This window comes from Mustelus asterias, chromosome 10 (genome assembly GCF_964213995.1).
Source record: "Mustelus asterias chromosome 10, sMusAst1.hap1.1, whole genome shotgun sequence".
In the NCBI taxonomy this organism is placed as follows: Eukaryota; Metazoa; Chordata; class Chondrichthyes; order Carcharhiniformes; family Triakidae; genus Mustelus; species Mustelus asterias.
This window is the reverse complement of record NC_135810.1, coordinates 35,639,486-35,663,679: the sequence shown is the minus strand read 5'-3', so window position 1 is coordinate 35,663,679 and position 24,194 is coordinate 35,639,486. Positions and strand designations below refer to the sequence as shown.

Genomic DNA, 24,194 nt, shown 5'->3' with positions numbered 1-24,194 from the left:
ACTAAAATGTACAAATGAGCATGATTTATTTGGTGGACCCAAAAGATAGAAGAGCTAAAAAGCATCTCTCAATATACAGTTACATTGACAGCCCATGCTGTATATTAAAATCTGCTCTCTATAATTCACCATCACACACCTTTGGCGGGATTGTCTGGCTGCGCTCGCCCCAAGGCCAGAAAATCCTGCCCGAGTTCAAGTGATCTTTGCATGGTCCATGTCCCACCCGCAATGATTCCAGTGGTGGGCAAGATGGGAAAATTCCGCCCCTTGTGTTTAGTCACAGTGAATTGTTCGTTATGAGTCATAGAAGGAAGGCGTTTGACGAACAACCTCCTTCATCTTGCGATTTCCGCCCCCCCCCCCCCACCCCTACATGCTTCGCCTTCCTGCCAGCCACACACTCTTCACTCAGCTGTTTGCCTATTCCTCTGTGTAAATGTTATATTGTTCTTTGAACAGGTGCCTGTATCCTGATTTAAAAAGCCAGCTGAAGGAATTAAGGAAACATCTTATTCAAAGCACGAACGACATGGCACCATTAAAAGTGTGGGAGCTTCAAGGTATTCTTTACAATTTCTGTCAGGATTTCTCCAGTTGGATATTTTATGCTGAACCTATTATATCACTTTTTTAAACCTGGTTCTGCTATCCTTTGCCCCACTTTCCTGCAAGCAACAAGAAGACAATGTTTCTTGATTGGCATAGATGCAATTTTGGTTTGGTGAAAGAAATTATCAGCCTTAAAATTTCCTACATTTGCCTGATTAGTGATGGTAGAGTATATCACTTGAAGCAAGAGCCAAGTTTGTGGCACCATAGCTGGCTCAGCCTCACAGGAGGGGAGGAGAAAGATTGGAAGTGGGATAATGGTGGAGGATTCCATAATTAAAAGAGCACATAAGTGTGACTCCACGATGGTATATTGCTTACCTGGTGCCAGAGTCAAGCATGTCAAACTGCGGCCTCAGGACATTCTTTTCAGGGGAGAGTGAGCAGCCAGAGGTTGTAGTTCACATTAGGACCAACAAAATGGTTGGAAAAGGGATGAGGTCCTGATCGCAGATTTTGGGGAATTAGGATGGAAATTGTAAAGCAGAACCTCAAGAGTAGTAGTCTCAGGCTTACCTCAGGTGCCATATGGTGAGCATAAGAACATAAGAAATAGGAGCAGGAGTAGGCCATCTAGCCCCTCGAGCCTGCCCCGCCATTCAACAAGATCATGGCTGATCTGAAGCGAATCAGTTCCACTTACCCGCCTGCTCTCCATATCCCTTAATTCCCTTATTGATCAGAAATCTATCTACCCGTGATTTAAACATATTCAACGAGGTAGCCTCCACCACTTCAATGGACAGAGAATTCCAGAGATTCACTACCTCCTGAGAGAAGAAGTTCCCCCTCAACTCTGTTCTGAACCGGCCCCCACTTATTTTGAGGCTGTGCCCTCTAGTTCTAGTTTCCCTTCAAAGTGGAAAGAATCTCTCTACCTCTACCCTATCCAGCCCCTTCATTATCTTATATGTCTCTATAAGATCACCCCTCAGCCTTCTAAACTCCAACGAGTACAGACCCAATCTGTTCAATCTCTCCTCATAAGCTAAACCCCTCATCTCCGGTATCTACCTGGTGAACCTTCTCTGCACTCCCTCCAAGGCCAATATATCCTTTCGCAAATAAGGGGACCAAAACTGCACACAGTATTCCAGTTGCGGCCTCACCAGTGCCTTGTATAGTTGCAGCAAGACCTCCCTGCTTTTATATTCTATCCCCTTGGCGATAAAGGCCAACATTCCATTCGCCTTCTTGATCACTTGCTGCACCTGCAGACTGAGTTTTTGCGATTCGTGCACAAGGACCCCCAGATCCCTCTGCACAGTAGCATGATGTAATTTTTCTCCATTCAATAATATTCCAATTTACTATTATTTCTTCCAAAGTGGATAACCTCACATTTGCCAACGTTATATTCCATCTGCCAGATCCTCGCCCACACGCTCAGCCTATCCAAATCTCTCTGCAGACTTTCCACGTCCTCCACGCAATTCGCTTTCCCACTCAACTTCATGTCATCAGCAAACTTTGATACCCTACACTCAGTCGCCTCCTCCAGATCATCTATGTAAATGGTAAACAGTTGAGGCCCCAGCACCGATCCCTGCGGCATGCCACTGGTCACCAACTGCCAACCAGAAAAGCACCCATTTATTCCAACTCTCTGCTTCCTGTAAGATAGCCAATCCCCAATCCACGCCAACACCTTACCCCCAACTCTGTTTACCCCAATCTTCTGCAGCAACCTTTTGTGAGGCACCTTATCGAATGCCTTCTGGAAATTTAAAAACACCATATCCACCGGTTCCCCTCTGTCAACCGCACATCTTCATAAAAATCCAGTAAATTCGTCAACACGACTTTCCTTTCATGAATCCATGCTGCGTCTGCTTGATCGAACCATTCTTATCCAGGTACTCTGCTATTTCCTCTTTAATGATGGACTCCAGCATCTTCTCAACTACAGACGTTAAGCTAACCGGCCTGTAGTTACCCGCCTTTTGTCTACTTCCTTTTTTAAACAGCGGCGTAACAGTAGCTGTTTTCCAATCAGCTGGCACTACCCCAGAGTCCAGCGAATTTTGATAAATAACTACTGACGCATCTGCTATTACCTCAGCCATTTCTTTCAGTACCCTGGGATGCATTCCATCCGGGCCTGGGGACTTGTCTACCTTCAGTCCCTTTAGTCTACTAAGCACTACCTCTTTAGTAACAGTAATTGTATTAAGGACCTCACCTCCCACCAACTCTCGATCTCTAATATTCGGTAAACTACTTGTGTCTGCCACCGTGAAGACCGACACAAAGAACTTATTTAAAGTCTCAGCCATTTCCTCGTTTTCCACTATTAAATCCCCCCTCTCGTCCTCCAAGGGTCCAACATTCACTCGAGCCACTCTATTCCTTTTTATATATTTGTAAAAGCTTTTACTATCATTTTTTTATATTTTGAGCTAGTTTAGTTTCATAATCTATCTTTCCTTTCTTAATCGCTTTCTTAGTCGTTCTTTGTTATTTTTTAAAGCTTTCCCAATCCACTAATTCTCCACTATTTTTGGCCACTCTGTACGCATCTGTTTTTATTTTAATACTCTCCTTTATTTCCTTTGTTATCCACGTCTGGTTATCCCTTTTCTTACAGTCCTTCTTTATCACTGGAATATATTTTTGCTGAGTACTGAGATTAATAAGATTACTGAACTACAGACCCAGCTTGACAAATGAAACTATGAAAGTGTTGCTATAAACTGAGATATGCTTCAAAGAAGAGCAGAACTAGATGATAAATATTCCAGGGTAGCAGGTGTTTAGGAGAGATTGGAAAGGAAGAAAAAGTAAGGTTGGGTAGTGACAGTACTGATTAAAGATGATGGGCACAATTTTTCCAAAAAAATTCTAAGTGCCCAACGAGCGAGAAAACAGGTTTTCCCACACGTTTTTTGGGCGAGTTTGTGAAATGAATTTATGGCACTATGTGCAACACAGTGGTCGTCAGGAGATTCATGCTTGCGGCGGGGTGGGGGGGGGGGGGGCCTAATCCAGCCCGAGAGGCTGGCATCAGACTGCTGAGAGGGCCACGCGCATCAAACCGATCTCACGCTCCCTGGACATTGCTGCTGGCTCCGGCCCGTGCCAATCACCAGCCTCCCAATGGTTGGCCAAAAGCTCTAAAGGCCGGCCCTGGCCTCAGATCGCTGGTCTCACCACTAACCACCCCCCATGCAGAGTTCCCCCTTTCCCTCCCTGTCTGGCTTCACTTCGGTCTGGCATTGCCCCCATGAGGCCCTGCCCCCTTTGCAGTACCCATTGGGCACTGCCAGTGTGCCAGGTTGACAATGTCTAGGTGCCCAGTAGACACTGCCAGGTTGCCAGGCTGGCACTGCCCAAAGGACACTGCCCCCTCTGCCCCTGACCTTCCGGGGGCCACAGTGCCCAGACAATTGCGTCCCCTGCTCACTAAACAGATGTAAATAAAGAAATGAATATTGTAATCAGCCTCTTTTCCCAGTGTGAGGCTGATTACGTCAGAAAAAAATGGCCCAGGAAGATCATGATCAGCAGGATGCTGGTCACAATTCCCGTTTTTGGCCTCCTGCTTAAATTTCCTACCCCGCTACGCTACTCAACCAGTGGGAAAATTGCATCCAGTATCACAGTACTGCAGAGAGAGAATGATCTGGAAGGGGCCAATGGTAGGATTTCTTTGGTTTGAGGTAAGGAATGAAAAATGTGCGATAACATTGATCGCTGTAGTACATAGACCAAGGGTGTAGAAAAATAAATTTGCAAAGAAATTACAGAGAGGTGCAAGATTTTGAGTAAATATAATGGGGGACTTCAATTATCCAATTGTAGATTGTGATAGAAATTGTGCAAAGGAACAAGAAGGGCGAGAGTTCCTGGAATGTATTCAGGAAGATTTTCTGCAACAGTATGTTTCCAATCTAATGAGAGGACAGGTACTGTTGGACCTGGTTCTGGGGAATGAGTTGGTCCAAGTGGAGCAAATATCAGTGCAAGAGCATTTTGGGGTCAGTGACCATTGTTTAGGTTGGCCATAGAAAAGGATAAGGAGAAATCCAGAGCAGGGATAATTAATTGGGGAAAAGTCAACTTTGATGGGATGAGAATGTATCAGAGGTCAGTGAGTTGGAATCAAATGTTGGCAGAAAAGATGGTGGCTGAACAATGGGCCACCTTCAAAGAGACAGTAATGCAGGCAATGTGAAGGTACATTTCTTTGAAGGGGAAAGAACGAAGAAAATTACAGCCTAGGAACAGGCTCTTCAGCCCTCCTAGTCTGCATCGATCAAGCTGGCGTCTGAACTAAAACCCCTTCCCCTTCCGGGGACCATATCCCTCGATTCCTGTCCTATTCATGTATTTGTCCAGATGCCCCTTAGAAGTTACTATGGTATCTGCTTCCACTATCTCCCTCATCAGCGAGTTCCAGGCACCCACCACCCTCTGTATAACAAAAACTTGCCTTGTACATCTCCTTTAAACCTTACCCCTTGCACCTTAAATCTATGCGCTCTAGTAATTGACTCTTCCACCCTGGGAAGCTACGAAATCTAGAACAGTCTGGATGACAAGAGCGAGATAGAGATAACGATGAAAAGAAAGAAATGTGTGTATGACAGGTGTCAGGTAAAAAATATAATGGAGAATCAGACTGACTATAGAAGAACAGAGAGGGAGGGAAAAAACTAATAAGGAAAGCAAGGAGGTAATATGGAAAGAGGTTAGCAACTAACATAAATAGAAGGCAATCCCAAGGCCCTTTATAAGCTCGCAAATAATTAAAGGTTGGTAAAAGAAAGAGCATGGCCAGTTAGGGATAAAAACGGAAACTTACACTTGGAGGCAGGAGAAGTAACAGAGATTTTAAATGGGTACTTTGCATCTGCCTTTACAAAGGAAGAGGATGCTACCCAAGCCGAGCTGAGCAGGGGTAACTGGTACACTCAAGGAATTTATAATTGAGAAGGAGGAAATGTTACAAAGTCTATCTTTACTTAAAACTATTGAGGCTCCAGGACCAGGTGAGATGCAGGTGAGAGTAGAAATTTCAGAGGCATTGGTGATAATCATCCAATCTTTCTTGAACTCAGAGGTGGTGCAGGAGGACTGGAGAAATGTGAATGTCACACCCTTGTTCAAAAAAAGGCTCCAGACCTGTTAGTGTGGTGTATATGGATTTTAAAAGGCATTTAATACAATGTACACAATAGACTGATGAGCAAATTTCTAACGCATGAAATAAAAGCAAAAGTAGACACTTGGATAAGAAATTGTCTGAGTGACAGGAAACAGAAAGTAGTGAAAAATAATTGTTTTTCAGATTGGAGGGAAGTTTGTAGTGGAGTTCTTTAGGGGACAGTGTTGGGATCCTTGCTCTATATAACATATATGACCTAGACTCGAGTGTGCAGGAGATAATTTTGAAATTTGTAAATGATATGAAGATTTGAAAGCATTGTCAACTGTGATGAGGATAGTCTTGAATTTCAAAAGGGCACAGATATATTGGTGGATTGGGCAAAGAGTGGCAGATCAGGTTCAATGCAGAGAAGTATGAGGTGATTCATTTTCGCAGGAAGAATATGGGAGGCATTGGGTGAAATTCTCCCAATCTGCCCATGGCAAGTTTGACAGGTGAGAGATGAATGTAGATGGAGCAAAAAAAGGGGAATCCTGCCAGCTTAAAATTAAGTTGCAATTCTCCCAAAGGGAGATTAATGGTGGATTGGTGTTCCTGCCGCTGGTGTGAATGTCATTTGCATTCATTTACATTACATGAGTGCTCCTTAAAACAGCTGCCAGGCAGCATCCCATCAGGTCTTCCAACCTTTCATCACACCAGCATGAAATTACATTGGTGTGAAACCTGATTGCTAAAGAATGGCGTGCACAAGGCCGTCCTCAGTTTGCTAGACACTTCGAGGTGAATGCAACAAAACAACTACCGTAGTGCTGCGCTACTCCTCTGATGCATTGTACACAACTCTACTGAGGCAGACCAGTTCCTGCTCTCCATCTCCATGCTGAGCTGATCTTCATGGACAGCGTTGTGCTTGACAGGGTAAATGCTGAGAGGATGGATAGAATTTTACTGACATGCCCGCCCGAGGCTCGTAAGATCCCACTCGAGGCCAACGGAGAATGCCTCCGGGGCGGGCGAGCCAGTAAAATTCTGGCCGATGCCTCCCATCATGGGAGAGTCTAGGACAGTGGGAATAGCCTCAGAATAGAGGGTGCCAATTTAAGACTGAGATGAGGAGGAATTTCTTCTCCCAAAGGGTTGTGAGTCTTTGGAACTCCTTGCCACAGAGCGCTGTGGCAGCAGAGTCATTGTGGGTATTTAAGGCTGAGATAGATAGATTTTTGATCTATAAGGAAATCGAGGGTTACGGAGAAAGGTAGGAAAGTGGGCATGAGGAATGTTGAATCAGCCATGATCCTAGTGGCAGAGCAGGAATGAGGCGTCAAACGGCCTACTCCTGTTCCTATTTCTTGTTGCTTTATGGATCCATGGATCTTCCTGTGTCATCAGGTTGGATCAGAACTGTGCCTGTGGTTTGGGAGTACAGGGATCTCCTTCCTCCTGGTGCCACAGACAAGTACCTATCCAGACAGCACTGTGCTGCGGGTCTCGTGCAGCCATTGCAATAAGTGTCTGAATTTTGACCGGGAATGGAGTGGGAGGTGAGACCTGTGGGATGGAAGACAAATGGAACAATGTGCAAGAAGGGCTGTGCAAGGAGGGTGGGGGAGAGAAGGGAATGGGCTCACGATGTTAGGTAGAGGGGTAAGGAGGTAGATGAAGAGGTTGAACAATGGAAAGCAGAGCGAATACTGAGGGGAGGGATGCTGGACCCTGATAAGGCTGCATGAAAAGAGTAGTGAGCCTGTGGAATTTATTACCACAGAATTAGTTGATGCCAAAACATTAAATATATTCAAGAGGCGGCTGGATAAAGCACTTGGGGCAATTGGGATCAAAGGTTAATGGGAGAAAGCAGGATTAGGCTATTGAGTTGGATGAGCAGCCATGATCATGATGAATGGCAGAGCAGGCTCAAAGGATCGAATGGCCTTCTCCTGTTCCTATCTTCTATGTTTCTATGTAAAAGCTCACGAATGAGGAGATCAAAGGGGATTTACTGGAAGGGGATGCATGAAGACTCCAGATGCAGTGAGTAGAGGTCCAAGTGGAGCATAGATGCCTCATACGTGGTGGATTCAGAGGGTCAAATTAAGGAACAGACCATCTTCTTGAGACGCCTGGCCTTTTCCCTCTGCATTGCTGACATTCTGCATGGTCTCGTGAAGCCAACTGGGCTGGACCATCGAACCCACTGGCTGACTGGGGGAAGACTAATCAGCTACTGGCCTGCCAGGAGATTTGGAGGGTATCTCTTCTGTGCAAAATTAATGAAGTTTGAAGCATAGAATTTGGCACAGGTTCCTGCCATTCTGGCCAGTGGGAATGGTGCCGCTGGAGCTCTCCACCCTCAAACATAGTCTCTAAAAACAGAGAACTTGGCCCAGTATAAAATAAAGGGAAAAACTCTTAAGGAGGCGCAGGAACAAAGTGTTGTGATGTTAGTGTGCCTTTAAGAATTTTTTTTTCAAATGCTCTCTGTAGCAAAAAAATCTTAGATGATGTCATTGTGGGAGGAGAAAAAAAATCAAGGTCAGGTGACGAGGGTTGTTTTTAATTTTAGTTCTGGGCTGCAGTGTTAGAAGCATAGCTGAAAAAAAGTCTCTCTCTGTTTTTAGAACAATACAGCACAGGAACAGGCCCTTCGGCCCTCCAATTTATTTTGAAAATTTTACCAGTTAGCTTAAAGCGCAGCTTATTGCCATCCTGCAATAAAGAATCTGTGTTTTGGGGAGCTGATCTTGAAAACTCAGAACAGCTTTTCGTCAGATCATTTGAAATCCGCATTCAACCCAGGGAACTGGATTTCAGTGTCATCATAGAAATCATAGAAACCCTACAGTACAGAAAGAGGCCATTCGGCCCATCGAGTCTGCACCGACCACAATCCCACCCAGGCCCTACCCCCATATCTACCCACTAATCCCTCCAACCTATGCATCTCAGGACACTAAGGGCAATTTTCAGCATGGCCAATCAACCTAACCCGCACATCTTTGGACTGTGCAACTTCATGTGAACTTTAGCCTGTGCAACGATAAATCTGTTTAAAGGGTTTTGTTTACTGGATATTGGTTTTGATTGGAACATCTAATATATTGGTTAGGGGTTATATATTGGTGTGGTTGCTTTGTATTTTTTGTAATTGATAAAAGTTCTTGCTAATTTCTTACTATACATGTTAACTATATTCTTAAATACACTTTGTTTGATAAAAGCTCCCTAGTAGGTCTTCTGAATCACATTGAAGTGGAACATATCATGCTTATCCTAGCTAAATTCAAGATTCAAAACTTATGATTCAGGCGGCCTTCATAAGACACTGGGGTTTCTAACCTGTGTATATTGTTGCGAAGTTGGGTAGAGTAATTGTAGATTGCTGTTTGTAAAATTGTAAAATGCCAGAGAGAAAGCATTGCATGGTCCCTTTAAAAGGTGGTGCTTTTTCTGTGCTTAGAGTTAGAGTTAAAAAAGAAATGCAAGTCCATTTCGAATGCCCAAACTGAAAACTTTGTAGCGAAAGGCCAAGTAGCAGTGTTACCAAGACAACAGGCTTACAGGCTTTGGAATTTAGCCAATCAATTTGAATCAGAACAGGTTTTTGAATTTAGCCAATTGGTTTGAATCAGGCACTTAAATACCAGCAACCTATTAAATTTAAATCTGATGATTTTGGCAACCTAGGACCATTCCTATTGGGGATATTGATATGTCATCATGGGTATAAAAGAAGAGGACAGTGGGACAAAAAGCAGAGAGCAACTGGCGCTTGCCACAGCTCTTAGCACAAAGCTTCATCTAGATAGCAAAAGAAGAAACAACAGAGAAGAACAGAATATTTCAAAAGACGCAAAACCTGGTTGGAATTTAGAGAGTGACTAACATTCTATTTTTTGTATTTGTTAGAACAGCATTCCATTAGAATCGTGACTTACTTGGTTTGTTAATAGTTAAGTTAACTTGTTCACTGTTAGTTAGATAAATAAATTGTTACTTGTTGATTTTAGAGAGTGTCAGGGAGTTATTTTGATTTAACCACAAAGTTGCTGAAGAGCAGATCGTACCACTTCACATTCACTTTTTACAGATTATAGGGTGAGGTACTTCTCTTTGAGTGGTGCTCAGAGGGGAGATCAACCTCTGCTTTATGACAATAAGTACATAACTCATTGAAGGTGGCAGTGCATGTGAGAGCAGTTAACAAACCATATGGTATCCGAGATTTTATTAATAGACATGATGTGGAGTTACCGGAGTTGGACAGGGGTAGGCACAGTAAGTAGTCTGACAACACCAGGTTAATAGAGGCATTGAGTACAAGAGTAAGGTGGTCATGTTGAACTTTTATACAAGTTCAACTTGTATAGAATCATAGAATCCCTACAGTGCAGAAGGAGGCCATTCAACCTATCAAGGCTTCACTGACAACAGTCCCACCCAGGCCCCAGCCACATGACCCGATGTATTTACCCTACCAATCCCCCTGACACAAAGGGGCAATTTATCATGGCTGATCAACCTAACCTGCACACCTTAGGCTTCATCCTGTTCTGGATTCTGTACTTGAGGAAGGATGTCAGGAGATTGACAGGAATGATTTTAGGGATGAACAACTGTAGCTATGAGGATTGATTGAAGAGATTCAGACTGTTTTCCTTGGAGAAAAGAAGGCTAGGAAGAGACTGAATAGATTTGAGAGAGAGATCCTGATGGGTGTGGTCAGGATATGTAGTAAGAAACTGTTCCCTCTCCAGAGAGAGCCAAGAACAGATCTAAAACAATGGGCAGAACATTTTCTGATGTGGAGATGCCGGCGTTGGACTGGGGTAAACACAGTAAGAAGTCTAACAACACCAGGTTAAAGTCTACAAATAAACCTGTTGGACTTTAACCTGGTGTTGTTAGACTTCTTACAGAACACTTTCTCCCAGAGGGTAGTTGGAGTCTCGGACAAACTTTCTGAGAGTATGGCGGGCGCAGGTTTGATTGAGATATTCAAAAGGGAATTGATTGGTATCTGAACAGAAAAAATGTGAAAGGTTACGGGGATAAGGCAAGGGAGTGAGATTAGGTTGAATACTTCGCTGGTGCATTGTGGGAGAAGTCAGCCCAGCAACATCGAAGAAGTGGGAAGCGGAAGAACCCCTCCAGTAATAAACAGGAGTTAGAGCATCCGCTTGAGGCAGCTGAGGGACTTCACTGGTGCATTGTGGAAGAAGTTGGCTCAGCAACATCTACTAAGAAGTGGGAAACCGAAGATTTGGTGTCAAGGAGTGGTAAGTCCGAAACACTACATTAGTGTTTCCCTCCCTCCCTCCTCCTCTAACCAAAAATAAAAGGCCACTGTGAGAAGGTAAGAGTGAAGGTAAGAGTTTAATAAATTTTCTTAAATAATTTAATTGGTGCTCGAAATGTCAGTCAGTGGGGTTAAGTGCTGCACTTGTGAGATCCGAGACGCTGCCGTGACGCTTCCAGGGTCTCGGAAGACTACGTCTGCAGGAAGTGCACCCAATTGCAGCTCCTTACAGACCGCATGGATAGGTTGGAGCAGCAGTTGGATGCACTTAGGAGCATGAAGATAGTGGAAAGTGTCATAGATAGGAGCTTTAGAAACGTGGTCACACCCAAGGTGCAGACAGATAGATGGGTGACTGCTCGAAGGGGAAGGCAGTCAGTGCAGGAATCCCTTGTGGTCGTCCTCCTCTCTTAACAAGTATACCGTTTTGGATACTTGGGGGAGATGGCTTATCAGGGGATAACAGCAGCAGCAGCCAGAGCAGTGGCACCAAGGCTGGCTTTGTTGTTAAGCAGGGAGGGACAAAGAGAACTAGAGCAATAGTTATAGGGGATTCTATAGTTAGGGGTGCAGATAGGCGCTTCTGTGGACGTGAAAATGACTCCAGGATGGTATGTTGCCTCCCTGGTGCCAGGGTCCAGGATGTCTCTGAACGGGCAAAAAGCATTCTGAAGGGAGAGGGTGAACAGCTGGAGGGCATGTTACATATTGGTACTAATGACATAGGCGGGAAGAGTGATGAGGTCCTGCAGCAGCAGTTTAGGGAGTTAGGTAAATAATTAAAAAGCAGGACCTCGAGGGTTGTAATCTCAGGATTACGTGCTCGTGAGGCTAGAAATAGGAAGACAGCACAGCTCAACACGTGGCTAAACAGCTGGTGGAGGAGGGAGGGTTTCAGATATCTGAACCATTGGGATCTCTTCCAGGGCAGGTGGGACCTGCACAAAAAGGACAGGTTGCATCTAAACTGGAAGGACATAAATATTCTGGCCGGGAGGTTTGCTAGTGTCACAGAATTTAAACTAGTTTGGCAGGGGGTGGGAACCAAAGCAAAGGTGATTTGACTGAAGGGGAACCAGAGAGTGGGGCATGTAAGACTCAGAGGAAGAGCAGACAGGGTGCGGTTGCTAATCAAAGAGGGTCTGGTGGACTGAAGTGCATTTGTTTTTTTTTTAATACTTTTCCAATTCAATCAAATCAAATCCAATTCAGAGTCTCAACAAGTTGAGACATTTCAGATCCAGGCTGACAAGACAGGACGGGAGACCAAAACCACCCTGTCCTGGGCCTGATCTACATGAGTCAAGCTGATTGGAGAAGGGGGAGGATCCTCCTCCAAGACTTGAGCTCATTTGCATCTTAGCCAAAAGGCCGAGATGCCGCTTTTAAAAATTGCTTCATATGAAACATATGAAGCCTCAGCGTAACCCAATGACCTCAACCAAGCGCAGATCCGATACTACACTTGATCTTAGCCAAAAGGCCGAGAAGCATTTGTTTCAATGCGCGAAGTGTAACAGGTAAGGCAGATGAATTTAGAGCTTGGATTAGTACTCGGAACTATGATGTTGCTATTTCAGAGATCTGCTTAAGGGAAGGACGGGATTGGCAGCTCAACATTCCAGGATACGGATGTTTCAGGCGGGGTAGAGGGGGATGTTAAAGGAGTCGGGGAGTTGCTCACAAGCAGAAAGCTAATGGCATTTGCTACCAAATAAACCTGTTGGACTTTAACCTGGTGTTGTTAAAACTCTTACTGTGTAAGCAGAATATCGCAGCTGTACTGCGGGAGGACACCTCAGAGGTCTCATATAGTGAGACAATATGTGTAGAGCTCAGGAATAGGAATGTTGGGGGTTTACTACAGGCCGCCCAATTGCCAGTGGGAGATAGAGGAACAGATATGCAGACAGATTTTGGCAAGGTGTAAAAGGAACAATGTTGTTGTGGTGGGAGATGTAAATTTCCCCTATATTGACTGGGACTCACTTAGTGCTGGGAGCGTGGATGGGGCAGAGTTTGTAAGGAGCATCCAGGAGGGCTTCTTCAAACAGTACGTAGATAGTCCAACTAGGGAAGAGCCATACTGGACCTGGTATTGGGGAATGAGCCCGGCCACGTGGTCGAAACTTCAGGAGGGAGCAGTTCAGGAACAGTGACCACAATTCAGAAGCTTTAAGGTCCTGACGGATAAAGATAAGTGTGGTCCTCAAGTGAAGGTGCTAAATTGGGGGAAGGCTAATTACAACAATATTCGGCAGGAACTGAAGAATGTAAATTGGGGGCAAATGTTTGAGGGCAAATCAACATCCGGCATGTGGGAGGCTTTCAAGTGTAAGTTGATAGGAATTCAGGACCGGCACATTCCTGTCGGGATGAAGGATAAATATGGCAAGTTTTGGGAACCTTGGATAACGAGCGATATTGTGAGCCTAGTCAAAGAGAAAAAGGAAGCATTTGTCAAGGCTAGAAACACATGAAGCAAGTGTGGAATACAAGGAAAGTAGAAAGAAACTTAAGCAAGGAGTAAGGAGGGTTAAAAGGGGTCACGTAAAATCATTGGCCAGCAAGATTAAGGAAAATCCTACCACTTTTTATTCATACATAAAGAGCAAGAGGGTAGCCAGGAAGAGAGTTGGCCCACTCGAGGACAAGGGAGGGAATCAATTTGTGGAGCCAGAGGAAACGGGCGAAGTATTAAATGAGTACTTTGCGTCAGTATTCACCAAAGAGAGGGACTTGGTGGATGATGAGTCTGGGAAAGGGTATATTTAGTTTGATGCAGTTGAGATCAAAAAGGAGGAGGTATTGGGGTTCTTGAGAAACATTAAGGTGGACAAGTCCCCAGGGCCTGATGGGATATATCCCAGAATACTGAGGGAGGCAAGGGAGGAAATTGCTGGGGCCTTGAGAGAAATCTTTGTATCCTCACTGGCTACAGGGGAGGTCACAGTAAGAGTTTTAACAACACCAGGTTAAAGTCCAACAGGTTTATTTGGTCACAACTACTATTAGCTTTCGGAGCGCTGCTCCTTCGTCAGAGGGAGTGGAAATCTGCTCTCAAACAGGGCACAGAGACACAAAATCAAGTTACAGAATACTGATTAGAATGCGAATCCCTACAGCCAACCAGATCTTAAAGATACAGACAATGTGGGTGGAGGGAGCATTAAGCACAGGTTAAAGAGATGTGTATTGTCTCCAGACAGGACAGCCCACAAGTCCAGGAGGCAAGCTGTGGGGGTCACTGATAATGTGACAGAAATCCAACATCCCGGTTTAGGCCGTCCTCATGTGTGCGGAACTTGGCTATCCGTTTCTGCTCAGCGACTCTGCGCTGTCGTGTGTCGTGAAGGCCGCTTTGGAGAACGCTTACCTGAAGATCCAAGGCTGAATGCCCATGACTGCTGAAGTGCTCCCCCACAGGAAGAGAACAGTCTTGCCTGGTGATTGTCGAGCACATTGTCTGTATCTTTAAGATCTGGTTGGTTGTAGGGATTCGCATTCTAATCAGTATTCTGTAACTTGATTTTGTGTCTCTGTGCCCTGTTTGAGAGCACATTTCCACTCCATCTGACGAAGGAGCGGCGCTCCGAAAGCTAATGGTATTTGGTACCAAATAAACCTGTTGGACTTTAACCTGGTGTTGTTAAAACTCTTACTGTGTTCACCCCAGTCCAACGCCGGCATCTCCACATCATGACTACAGGGGAGGTCCCAGAGGATTGGAGATTAGCTAATGTTGTTCCTTTGTTGCAGAAGGGTAGCAAGAATAATCGAGGTAACTACAGGCCTTACGTCAGTGGTAGGGAAATTATTGGAGAAGATTCTTTGAGACAGGATTTACTCCCACTTAGAAATAAGTGGACGTATTAGCAAGAGGCAACATTGTTTTGTGAAGGGGAGATCGTGTCTCAGTGACTTGATTGAGTTTTTCGAGGAAGTGACAAAGATGATTGATGAGAGTAGGGCAATGAATGTTGTCCACATGGACTTCAGTAAGGCCTTTGACAAGGTCCCTCATGGCAGACTGGTGCAGAAGGTGAAGTTGCATGGGATCAGAGGTGAGCTGGCAAGCTGGATACAGAACTGGCTCAGTCATAGAAGACAGAGGGTAGCAGTGGAAGGGTGCGTTTCTGACTGGAGGACGGTGACAAATGGCGTTCCTCAGGGATCAGTGCTGGGACCTTTGCTGTTTGTAGTACATAAATGATTTGGAGGAAAATGTAACTGGTTTGATTAATAAGTTTGCTGACGACACAAAGGTTGGTGGATTTGCGGATACTGATGAGGATCATCAGAAGATTACAGCAAGATATAGATCGGTTGGAGACTTGGGCGGAGAGATGGCAGATGGCGTTTAATTCAGACAAATGTGAGGTAATGCATTTTGGAAGATCTAGTGAAGATAGGAAATACACAGTAAATGGCAGAACCCTTAAGAATATTGATAGGCAGAGGGATCTGGGTGTACAGGTACACAGGTCACTGAAAGCGGCAACACAGGTGGAGAGCGTAGTCAAGAAGGCATATGCCATGCTTGCCTTCATTGGCCGGGGCATTGAGTTTAAAAATAGGCAAGTCATGTTGCAGCCTTATAGAACCTTAGTTAGGCCGCACTTGGAATATAGTGTTCAATTCTGGTTACCACACTACCAGGAGGATGTGGAGGCTTTGGAGAGGGTACAGAAAAGATTTACCAGGATGTTGCCTGACATGGAGGGCATTAGCTATGAGGAGAGGTTGGAGAAACATGGTTTGTTCTCACTGGAACGACAGAGGTTGAGGGGCGACCTGATAGATGTCTACAAGATTATGAGAGGCATGGACAGAGTTGAATAGTCAGAAGCTTTTTCCCAGGGTGGAAGAGTCAATTACTCGGGGGCATAGGGTTAAGGGGCAAGATTTAAAGCAAATGTACGAGGCACAGAGGGTGGTTGGTGCCTGGAACTCGCTGCCGGGGGAGGTAGTGGAAGCAGATACAATAGTGTCTTGACAAATACATGAATAGAACATAGAACATTACAGCACAGTACAGGCCCTTCTGCCCTCAATGTTGCGCCGACCAGTGGTACCAATCTAAAGCCCCTCTAATCTACACTATTCCAATATCATCCATATGTTTATCCAATAACCACTTGAACGCTCTCAACGTTGACGAGTCCACCACTGCTGCAGGCAGGGCATTCCACGCCCTTACTACTCTCTGAGTAAAGAACCTACCTCTAATATCTGTCCTATATCTCTCACCCCTCAATTTAAAGCTATGTCCCCTCGTGCTAGCCAACACCATCCGAGGAAAAAGGCTCTCACTATCCACCCTATCTAATCCTCTGATCATCTTGTATGCCTCTATTAAGTCACCTCTTAACCTTCTTCTCTCTAACGAAAACAACCTCAAGCCCCTCAGCCTTTTCTCATACGATTTTCCCACCATACCAGGCAACATCCTGGTAAATCTCCTCTGCACCCTTTCCAACATTTCCACATCTTTCCTATAATACGGCGACCAGAACTGTATGCAATACTCCAAATGCGGCCGCACCAGAGTTTTGTACAGTTGCAGCATGACCTCCTGGCTCCGAAACTCAATCCCTCTACCAATAAAAGCTAACACACCGTACGCCTTCTTAACAACCCTATCAACCTGGGTGCCAACTTTCAGGGATCTATGCACATGGACACCCAGATCCCTCTGTTCATCCACGCTACCAAGTATCTTACCATTAGCCCAGTACTCTGTGTTCCTGTTACTCCTTCCAAAGTGAATCACCTCACATTTTTCCGCATTAAACTCCATTTGCCACCTCTCAGCCCAGCTCTGCAGCTTATCTATGTCCCTCTGCAACCTGCCACTTCCCTCCGCACTGTCTACAACTCCACCGACTTTAGTGTCATCCGCAAATTTACTAATCCATCCTTCCACGCCCTCATCCAAGTCATTAATAAAAATGACAAACAGCAGTGGCCCCAAAACAGATCGTTGCGGTACACCACTAGTAACTGAACTCCAGGATGAATATTTCCCATCAACCACCACCCTTTGTTTTCTTACAGCGAGCCAATTCCTGATCCAAACCACTAAATCACCCTCAATCCCATGTGCCCGTGTTTTCTGCAAAAGCTTACCATGGGGAACCTTATCAAACGCTTTGCTGAAATCCATATACACCACATCAACCGCTTTACCCTCATCCACCTCTTTGGTCACCTTCTCAAAGAACTCAATAAGGTTTGTGAGGCACGACCTACCCTTCACAAAACCGTGCTGACTATCCCTAATCAAATTATTCCTTTCTAGGTGATTATAAATCCTATCTCTTATAATCCTTTCCAATACTTTGCCCACAACAGAAGTAAGGCTCACCAGTCTATAATTACCAGGGTTGTCCCTACTCCCCTTCTTGAACAAGGGGACAACATTTGCTATCCTCCAGTCTTCTGGCACTGTTCCTGTAGACAATGACGACACAAAGATCAAAGCCAAAAGCTCTGCAATCTCCTCTCTAGCCTCCCAGAGAATCCTAGGATAAATCCCATCCGGCCCAGGGGACTTATCTATTTTTACCCTTTCCAGAATTGCTAACACCTCCTCCTGATGAACATCAATCCCATCCAGTCCAACAGCCTGCATCTCAGTACTCCCCTCAACAACACTGTCCCTCTCCAGTGTGAATACCGATGAAAAATATTCATTTAGTGCCTCTCCTATCTCTTCAGACTCCACGCACAACTTCCCACTCCTGTCCTTGACTGGCCCTAATCTTACCCTAGTCATTCTTTTACTCCTGACATACCTATAGAAAGCTTTAGGGTTTTCCTTGATCCTACCTGCCAAAGACTTCTCATGTCCCCTCCTGGCTCGTCTTAACTCTTTCTTTAGGTCCTTCCTGGCTAACTTGTAACTCTCAAGCGCCCTAACTGAGCCTTCACGTCTCATCTTAACATAAGTCTCCTTCTTCCTCTTCACAAGAAATTCAACCTCCTTAGTAAACCACGGTTCCCTCACACGTCTGCTTCCTCCCTGCCTGACAGGTACATATTTATCAAGGACGCGTAGTAGCTGTTCCTTGAACAAGTTCCACATTACAATTGTGCCCATCCCCTGCAGTTTCCTTCCCCAACCTATGCCAGCTAAATCTCGCCTAATCGCATCATAATTTCCTTTCCCCCAGCTATAACTCTTGCCCTTTGGTATATACCTATCCTTTTCCATTGCTAAAGTAAACGTAATCGAATTGTGGTCACTGTCACCAAAGTGCTCACCTACCTCCAAATCTAACACCTGGCCTGGTTCATTACCCAGTACCAAATCCAATGTGGCCTCGTCTCTTGTTGGTCTATCTACATACTGCGTCAGGAAGCCTTCCTGCACACATTGGACAAAAACCGACCCCTCTAAAGTTCTCGAACTATAGCTTTTCCAGTCAATATTTAAAAAGTTAAAGTCCCCCATAACAACTACCCTGTTACTTTCGCTCCTATCCAGAATCATCTTTGCAATCTTTTCCTCTTCATCTCTGGAACGTTTCGGAGGTCTATAAAAAAACTCCCAACAGGGTGACCTCTCCTTTCCTGTTTCTAACCTCAGCCCAAACTACCTCAGTAGACGAGTCCTCATCAAATGTCCTTTCTGCCACCGTAGTACTGTCCTTGACTAACAATGCCACACCTCCCCCTCTTTTACCACCTTCCCTGCACTTACTGAAACATCTAAACCCCGGAACCTGCAACAACCATTCCTGTCCCTGCTCTATCCATGTCTCCGAGATGGCCACAACATCGAAATCCCAGGTACCAACCCATGCTGCAAGCTCATCACCTTATTCCGGATGCTCCTGGCGTTGAAGTATACACACTTCAAACCGCCTTCCTGCCTGCCAGTACACTCCTGCGACCCTGAAACCTCATCCATGACCTCACTACTCTCAACCTCCTGTACACTGGAGCTACAATTCAGGTAACCACCCCCCTGCTGAATTAGTTTAAACCCTCCCGAAGAGCATTAGCAAATTTCCCCCCCAAGATATTGGTACCCCTCTGGTTCAAGTGCAGACCATCCTGTTTGTAGAGGTCCCACCTACCCCAGGAAGAGCCCCAATTGTCCAGGTATCTGAATCCCTCCCTCCTGCACCATCCCTGTAACCACGTGTTCAACTGCTCTCTCTCCCTATTCCTCTCCTCACTATCACGTGGCACGGGTAACAAACCTGAACTGTGTGTATGATATATTTTTTTGTCTTCTTAGAATACTTTTAAATCTTTAACACCTTCATTGTTCTCACTATCCATCAAATAAATTCCACCTTTAATTTTGTCCTACCTTGTTCAACTATTGTCCATTCTGTCTTCGCTTGCCATTACCTCTGCTGTAATCTGTCGACAAACAGGGTCACATTGCCCCTCTAACGGTTCTTTTCTTACCCCGTATCTGCAAATCACATCCATGGTCCTTCAATATTCATATCCCACTGGGTTATCTTCCTCATCCCGAACTATGGTGATCAGCCTATTTGTGGTGAATGCAAGCTCGTATTTCCCCCATCCATTCTGTCTTGTGTAACTCCTCACTCGATACCCTCCCCCTTTTACCAGATTTGGAATCTGGCTTACCATTGTTGCAATATTGAAAGTCTACAATTAAATTCTCAGGCAGGATGGATTATTTGATCTGAAAATATCTGACAATTCAAAACCTTAAAATTATGCAATTCCAAATTTCTGCACAAATAAATACACCTTCAGGTGTAAATAACCAAGAGTTCGTTCTCGACTAGTTTGAAAAGGGGTGGAGTAAAAGTTCTCAAGTCGACATCATTATATGATCACCCTTTGTTTGAATCTAACAAGCACATGGTCTGAGACTCATTTTTGCTTCGCGATCTTTCCTTTTAAACTCTTTTCTTCAGTATCCAGTTCTAGAATTTTCTTTTTCTTTTTCATTGTGCCAGTTGTATCAGGAATATATCTTCCGACCAAAGATCAATCCAACACAGGATTTTAAAAATCATTTTAAATATCCCAAATTTTAATTAACCCTACCAGATTAAAACTATCTCATTCTCACACAGAATCCCCACAGTACAGAAGGAGGCCATTCGGCACATCGCGTCTGTCCCAACCACAATCCCACCCAGGCCCTAGTCCCGTAACCCCACATATTTACCCTGCTAATTCCCCTGACACTAGGGTCAATTTATCATGGCCAATTAACCTAACCCGCACATCTTTGGACTGTGGGAGGAAACCGGAGCACCCGGAGGAAAGCCACGCAGACATGGGGAGAAAGTGCAAACTCCACATAGACAGTGGACCGAGGCCAGAATTGAACCTGAGTCCCTGGTGCTGTGAAGCAGCAGTGCTAACTACTGTGCCACCATGACGCCCACTTTTTAACAATGATATTTGTTCCCTCTTCATTGAAGTTTTGCCAGTTTAGAATCATAGAATCCTTACAGTAGGTGAATTCAAATTAACAATAACAGACAGAAACATTAAAGTTTGAAACGTACAACCTACAATTATCATCTTACACAAGCAGATCAACATAGCACGTGTTTTAAACGATAACCAAAATGAATTCGACAAGCGTTCTCATAATTCTGTTTTTAACCTTCCAAATCCCTGTAACTAAAAATTTAAGATAAGGTTAATTCCCCAGAAAGATAAACCTTAACAAATGTAGCCCTAAACAATGATAAATCAACTCTATGAGCATCCAGGTAAACCAAGTGGAACACACTGGTTCCTGCAGCCATAAATTTCAAACAAATAATTTTCAGCATTCTTGGAACTATAGCTTCTTAAAGTGACAGTAAGACTCGGTGAGTCCATTCACCTGATGAAGGGGCAGCGCTCCGAAAGTTCGTGCTACCAAATAAACCTGTTGGACTTTAACCTGGTGTTATGAGAATTCTTACTGTGCCCACCCCAGTCCAACGTGGCATCTCCACGTCATTCTTAAAGCGACAGAGCATGACAAGCTCACAACCTCTTGATGAAAATAAGAAACACGTTTCTCCATTCTCCTTTATTATAACTTAACCTTTTTTGTTCCATTTAAGCCAATTTTTCCAATGCCTGATTTTATAGGCAATACCTGTTCTTTATTGATTCAAAATTTCAAATTTATACTCACCCATACACATTACCAGCTGCAAAAGCTTTGTTCTTTACCTGGGTTGATTTAGTAACACAATAAAATTCTCACACTTATTCCAAATTCTTCCAGCCTTTGCTTAAAATTTCCAGATTTAACTGGTCTCCATAAATCCGCAGTTATAGACTAACATAGACGCATACATAATCACAGACACACAGGTCTCCAGGCTGGAAAGTTCAGATTGGATTGCTGCCAAACTGCGAGTTTTCTATGACTTTGAACAATTTTTATAACATTCTTCAAACCTTCTCCTCAATCTTCTGAACTTTGAAAAACAGCCTGAATTGAATGTATTCAAAAGGTGGCTCGATATCGCACTTGGGGCGAATGGGATCAAAGGTTATGGGGAAAAGGCAGGATTAGGCTATTGAATTGGATGATCAGCCATGATTGTAATGAATGGCAGAGTAGGCTTGAAGGGCCAAATGGCCTCCTCCTGCACCTGTCTTCTATGTTTCTATGGTTCCTTAGACAGATATTCATTTCATAGAGTCATAGAAGGTTTACAGCATGGAAACAGGTCCTTCTGCCCAACTTGTCCATGGTGCCACTTTGTTTTTAACCACTAAACTAGTCCCAGTTGCTCGTGTTTGGCCCACATTCCTCTATAGCCATCTTACCCATGTAATTGTCTAAACGCTTTTTAAAAGACAAAATTGTACCTGCCTCTACTGCTACATCTGGCAGCTTGTTCCAGTAACTCACGACCCTCTTTGTGAAAAAATTGCCCCTCTGGACACTTTTGTATCTCTCCTCTCGCACCTTAAACCTATGCCTTTTAGTTTCCCTACCTTTGGGAATAGATATTGACTATCTAGCTGATCTATGCCTCTCATTATTTTCTAGACCTCTATAAGATCACCCCTCAGCCTCCCATGCTCCAGGGAAAAAAGTCCCAGTCTATCCAGCCTCTCCTTATAACTCAAACCATCTAGTCCCGATAGCATCCGAGTAAATCTTTTCTGCACTCTTTCTAGTTTAATAGTATCCTTTCTATAGTAGGGTGACCAGAACTGTACACAGTATTCCAAGTGTGGCCTTGCAATGTCTTGTACAACTTCAACAAGACGTCCCAACCCCTGTATTCGATGTTCTGACCAATGAAACCAAGCATGCTAAATGCCTTCTTCACCACTCTGTCCACCTGTGACTCCACTTTCAAGGAGCTATGAACCTGTACCCCGAGATCTCTTTGTTCTATAACTCTCCTCAACGCCCTACCATTAAGTGAGTAAGTCCTGCCTTGGTTCAATCTACCAAAATGCATCGCCTCGCATTTATCTGAATTAAACTCCATCTGCCATTTGTCAGCCCACTGGCCCAATTGGTCAAGATCTCATTGCAATCCGAGATAACCTTCTTCACTGTCCACTATGCCACCAATCTTGGTGTCATCTGCAAACTTACTAACCATGCCTACTAAATTCTCATCCAAATCATGAATATAAATGACAAATAACAGTGGATCCAACACACAGGCCTCCAGTTTGAAAAACAACCCTCTATAACCACCCTCTGTTTTCTCTCATCAAGCCAATTTTGTATCCATTTGGCTTATCTCAACCTCATTCAGAATGAGCTAAGTACAGAATGAGCTTGAAATAAGCATGTAGGGTGTCTGTTGGAATCCCCCTTTTTGCATTTTGCTAATTAATTGTAAATGTTTCTGGGTGAGGTAGGGATATAATTCTTCCTCCCCATTCAGTAATTAACTCGAGTTCTGCCTCCCCGGCTTTTGCCTTCTCAGCTTTTCGCCTTTTCAGCTCTCGCTGTGGCGCTTGTGGTTTTTTATAACTGCTCTCAAGGATTCAACTGTACTCCCTTCACCTGGTCTACTCTGGGTTCAGCAGGTTTTGGTGGCTGGTTTACAACAGTATCCAGTCGAGAGTGTAATCAAAAGATAATACTCACCAATCTGTAGATACTGTGTGCCTAGCCAGCCTGAGTGAATGCCATCTTGTCACCAATTTGTAGTGGGGCTGTTTGCTGTCCAGCTGCTTCCAGACTTTGTTCCTGTCAAATGATCAGACGAAGAATTTCAGAATTTTACAATCAGCTTTTATTACAATCTACAGCGAGGGTTCCAGTCGGCCAGCTGGTGGTGCAGTCCAGAGCAGAGGATACAACATCACACAAACAAATATACTTCCTGATTCGATTATAAGTAATTAGTGTATGCCAATCGAAGATGTACATTTTCATAGAAGTTATCTGTATCCACTCAGAACTATTGATTAGATTTATATCATGCATAAGAGTCATAGTCATCGAGGTTTACAGCATGGAAACAGGCCCTTCGGCCTAACTTGCCCATGCTGCCCTTTTTTCTTAAACCCCAAAGCTAATTCCAATTGCCCGCATTTGGCCCATATCCCTCTATACCCATCGTACCCATGTAACTATCTAAATGCTTTTTAAAAGACAAAATTGTACCCGCCTCTACTGCTCCCTCTGACAGCTTGTTCCAGACACTCACCATCCTCTGTATGAAAAAATTGCCCCTCTGGACACTTTTATATCTCTCCCCTCTCACCTTAAACCTATGCCCTCTCGTTTTAGGCTCCCCTACCTTTGGAAAAAGATATTGACTATCAAGCTGATCTGTGCCCCTCATTATTTTATAGACCTCTATAAGATCACCCCTCAGCCTCCTACGCTCCAGAGAAAAAAGTCCCAGTCTATCCAGCCTCTCCTTATCACTCAAATTATAACTCGGTCCAAAGATGTGCGGGTTAGGTTGATTGGCCAGGTTAAAAATTGCCCCTTAGAGTCCTGGGATGTGTAGGTTAGAGGGATTAGCGGGTAAATATGTAGTGATAAGGGGGTAGGGCCTGGGTGGGATTGTGGTCGGTGCAGACTCGATGGGCCGAATGGCCTCCTTCTGCACTGTAGGGTTTCTATGTTTCAATCCATCAAGTCCCGGTAGCATCCGAGTAAATCTTTTCTGCTCTCTTTCTAGTTTAATAATATCCTTTCTATAATAGGGTGACCAGAATTGCACACAGTATTCC

The 24,194-nt window shown here is 44.3% G+C and overlaps 1 protein-coding gene and 1 pseudogene across 1 annotated transcript in view; one reads left to right on the top strand and one right to left on the bottom strand.

The window, feature by feature from the left end:
• The window catches only part of uggt2 (UDP-glucose glycoprotein glucosyltransferase 2), a 608,113-nt gene that overhangs the window by 197,170 nt on the left and 386,749 nt on the right, over positions 1-24,194 (top strand). Inside the window, exon 9 of the mRNA XM_078221650.1 lies at positions 463-563. Within this exon, the coding sequence (XP_078077776.1) occupies positions 463-563 (101 nt within the window). The remainder of the gene's footprint in view (positions 1-462; positions 564-24,194) is intronic.
• Positions 12,387-12,516, bottom strand: LOC144500163 (U2 spliceosomal RNA; annotated as a pseudogene).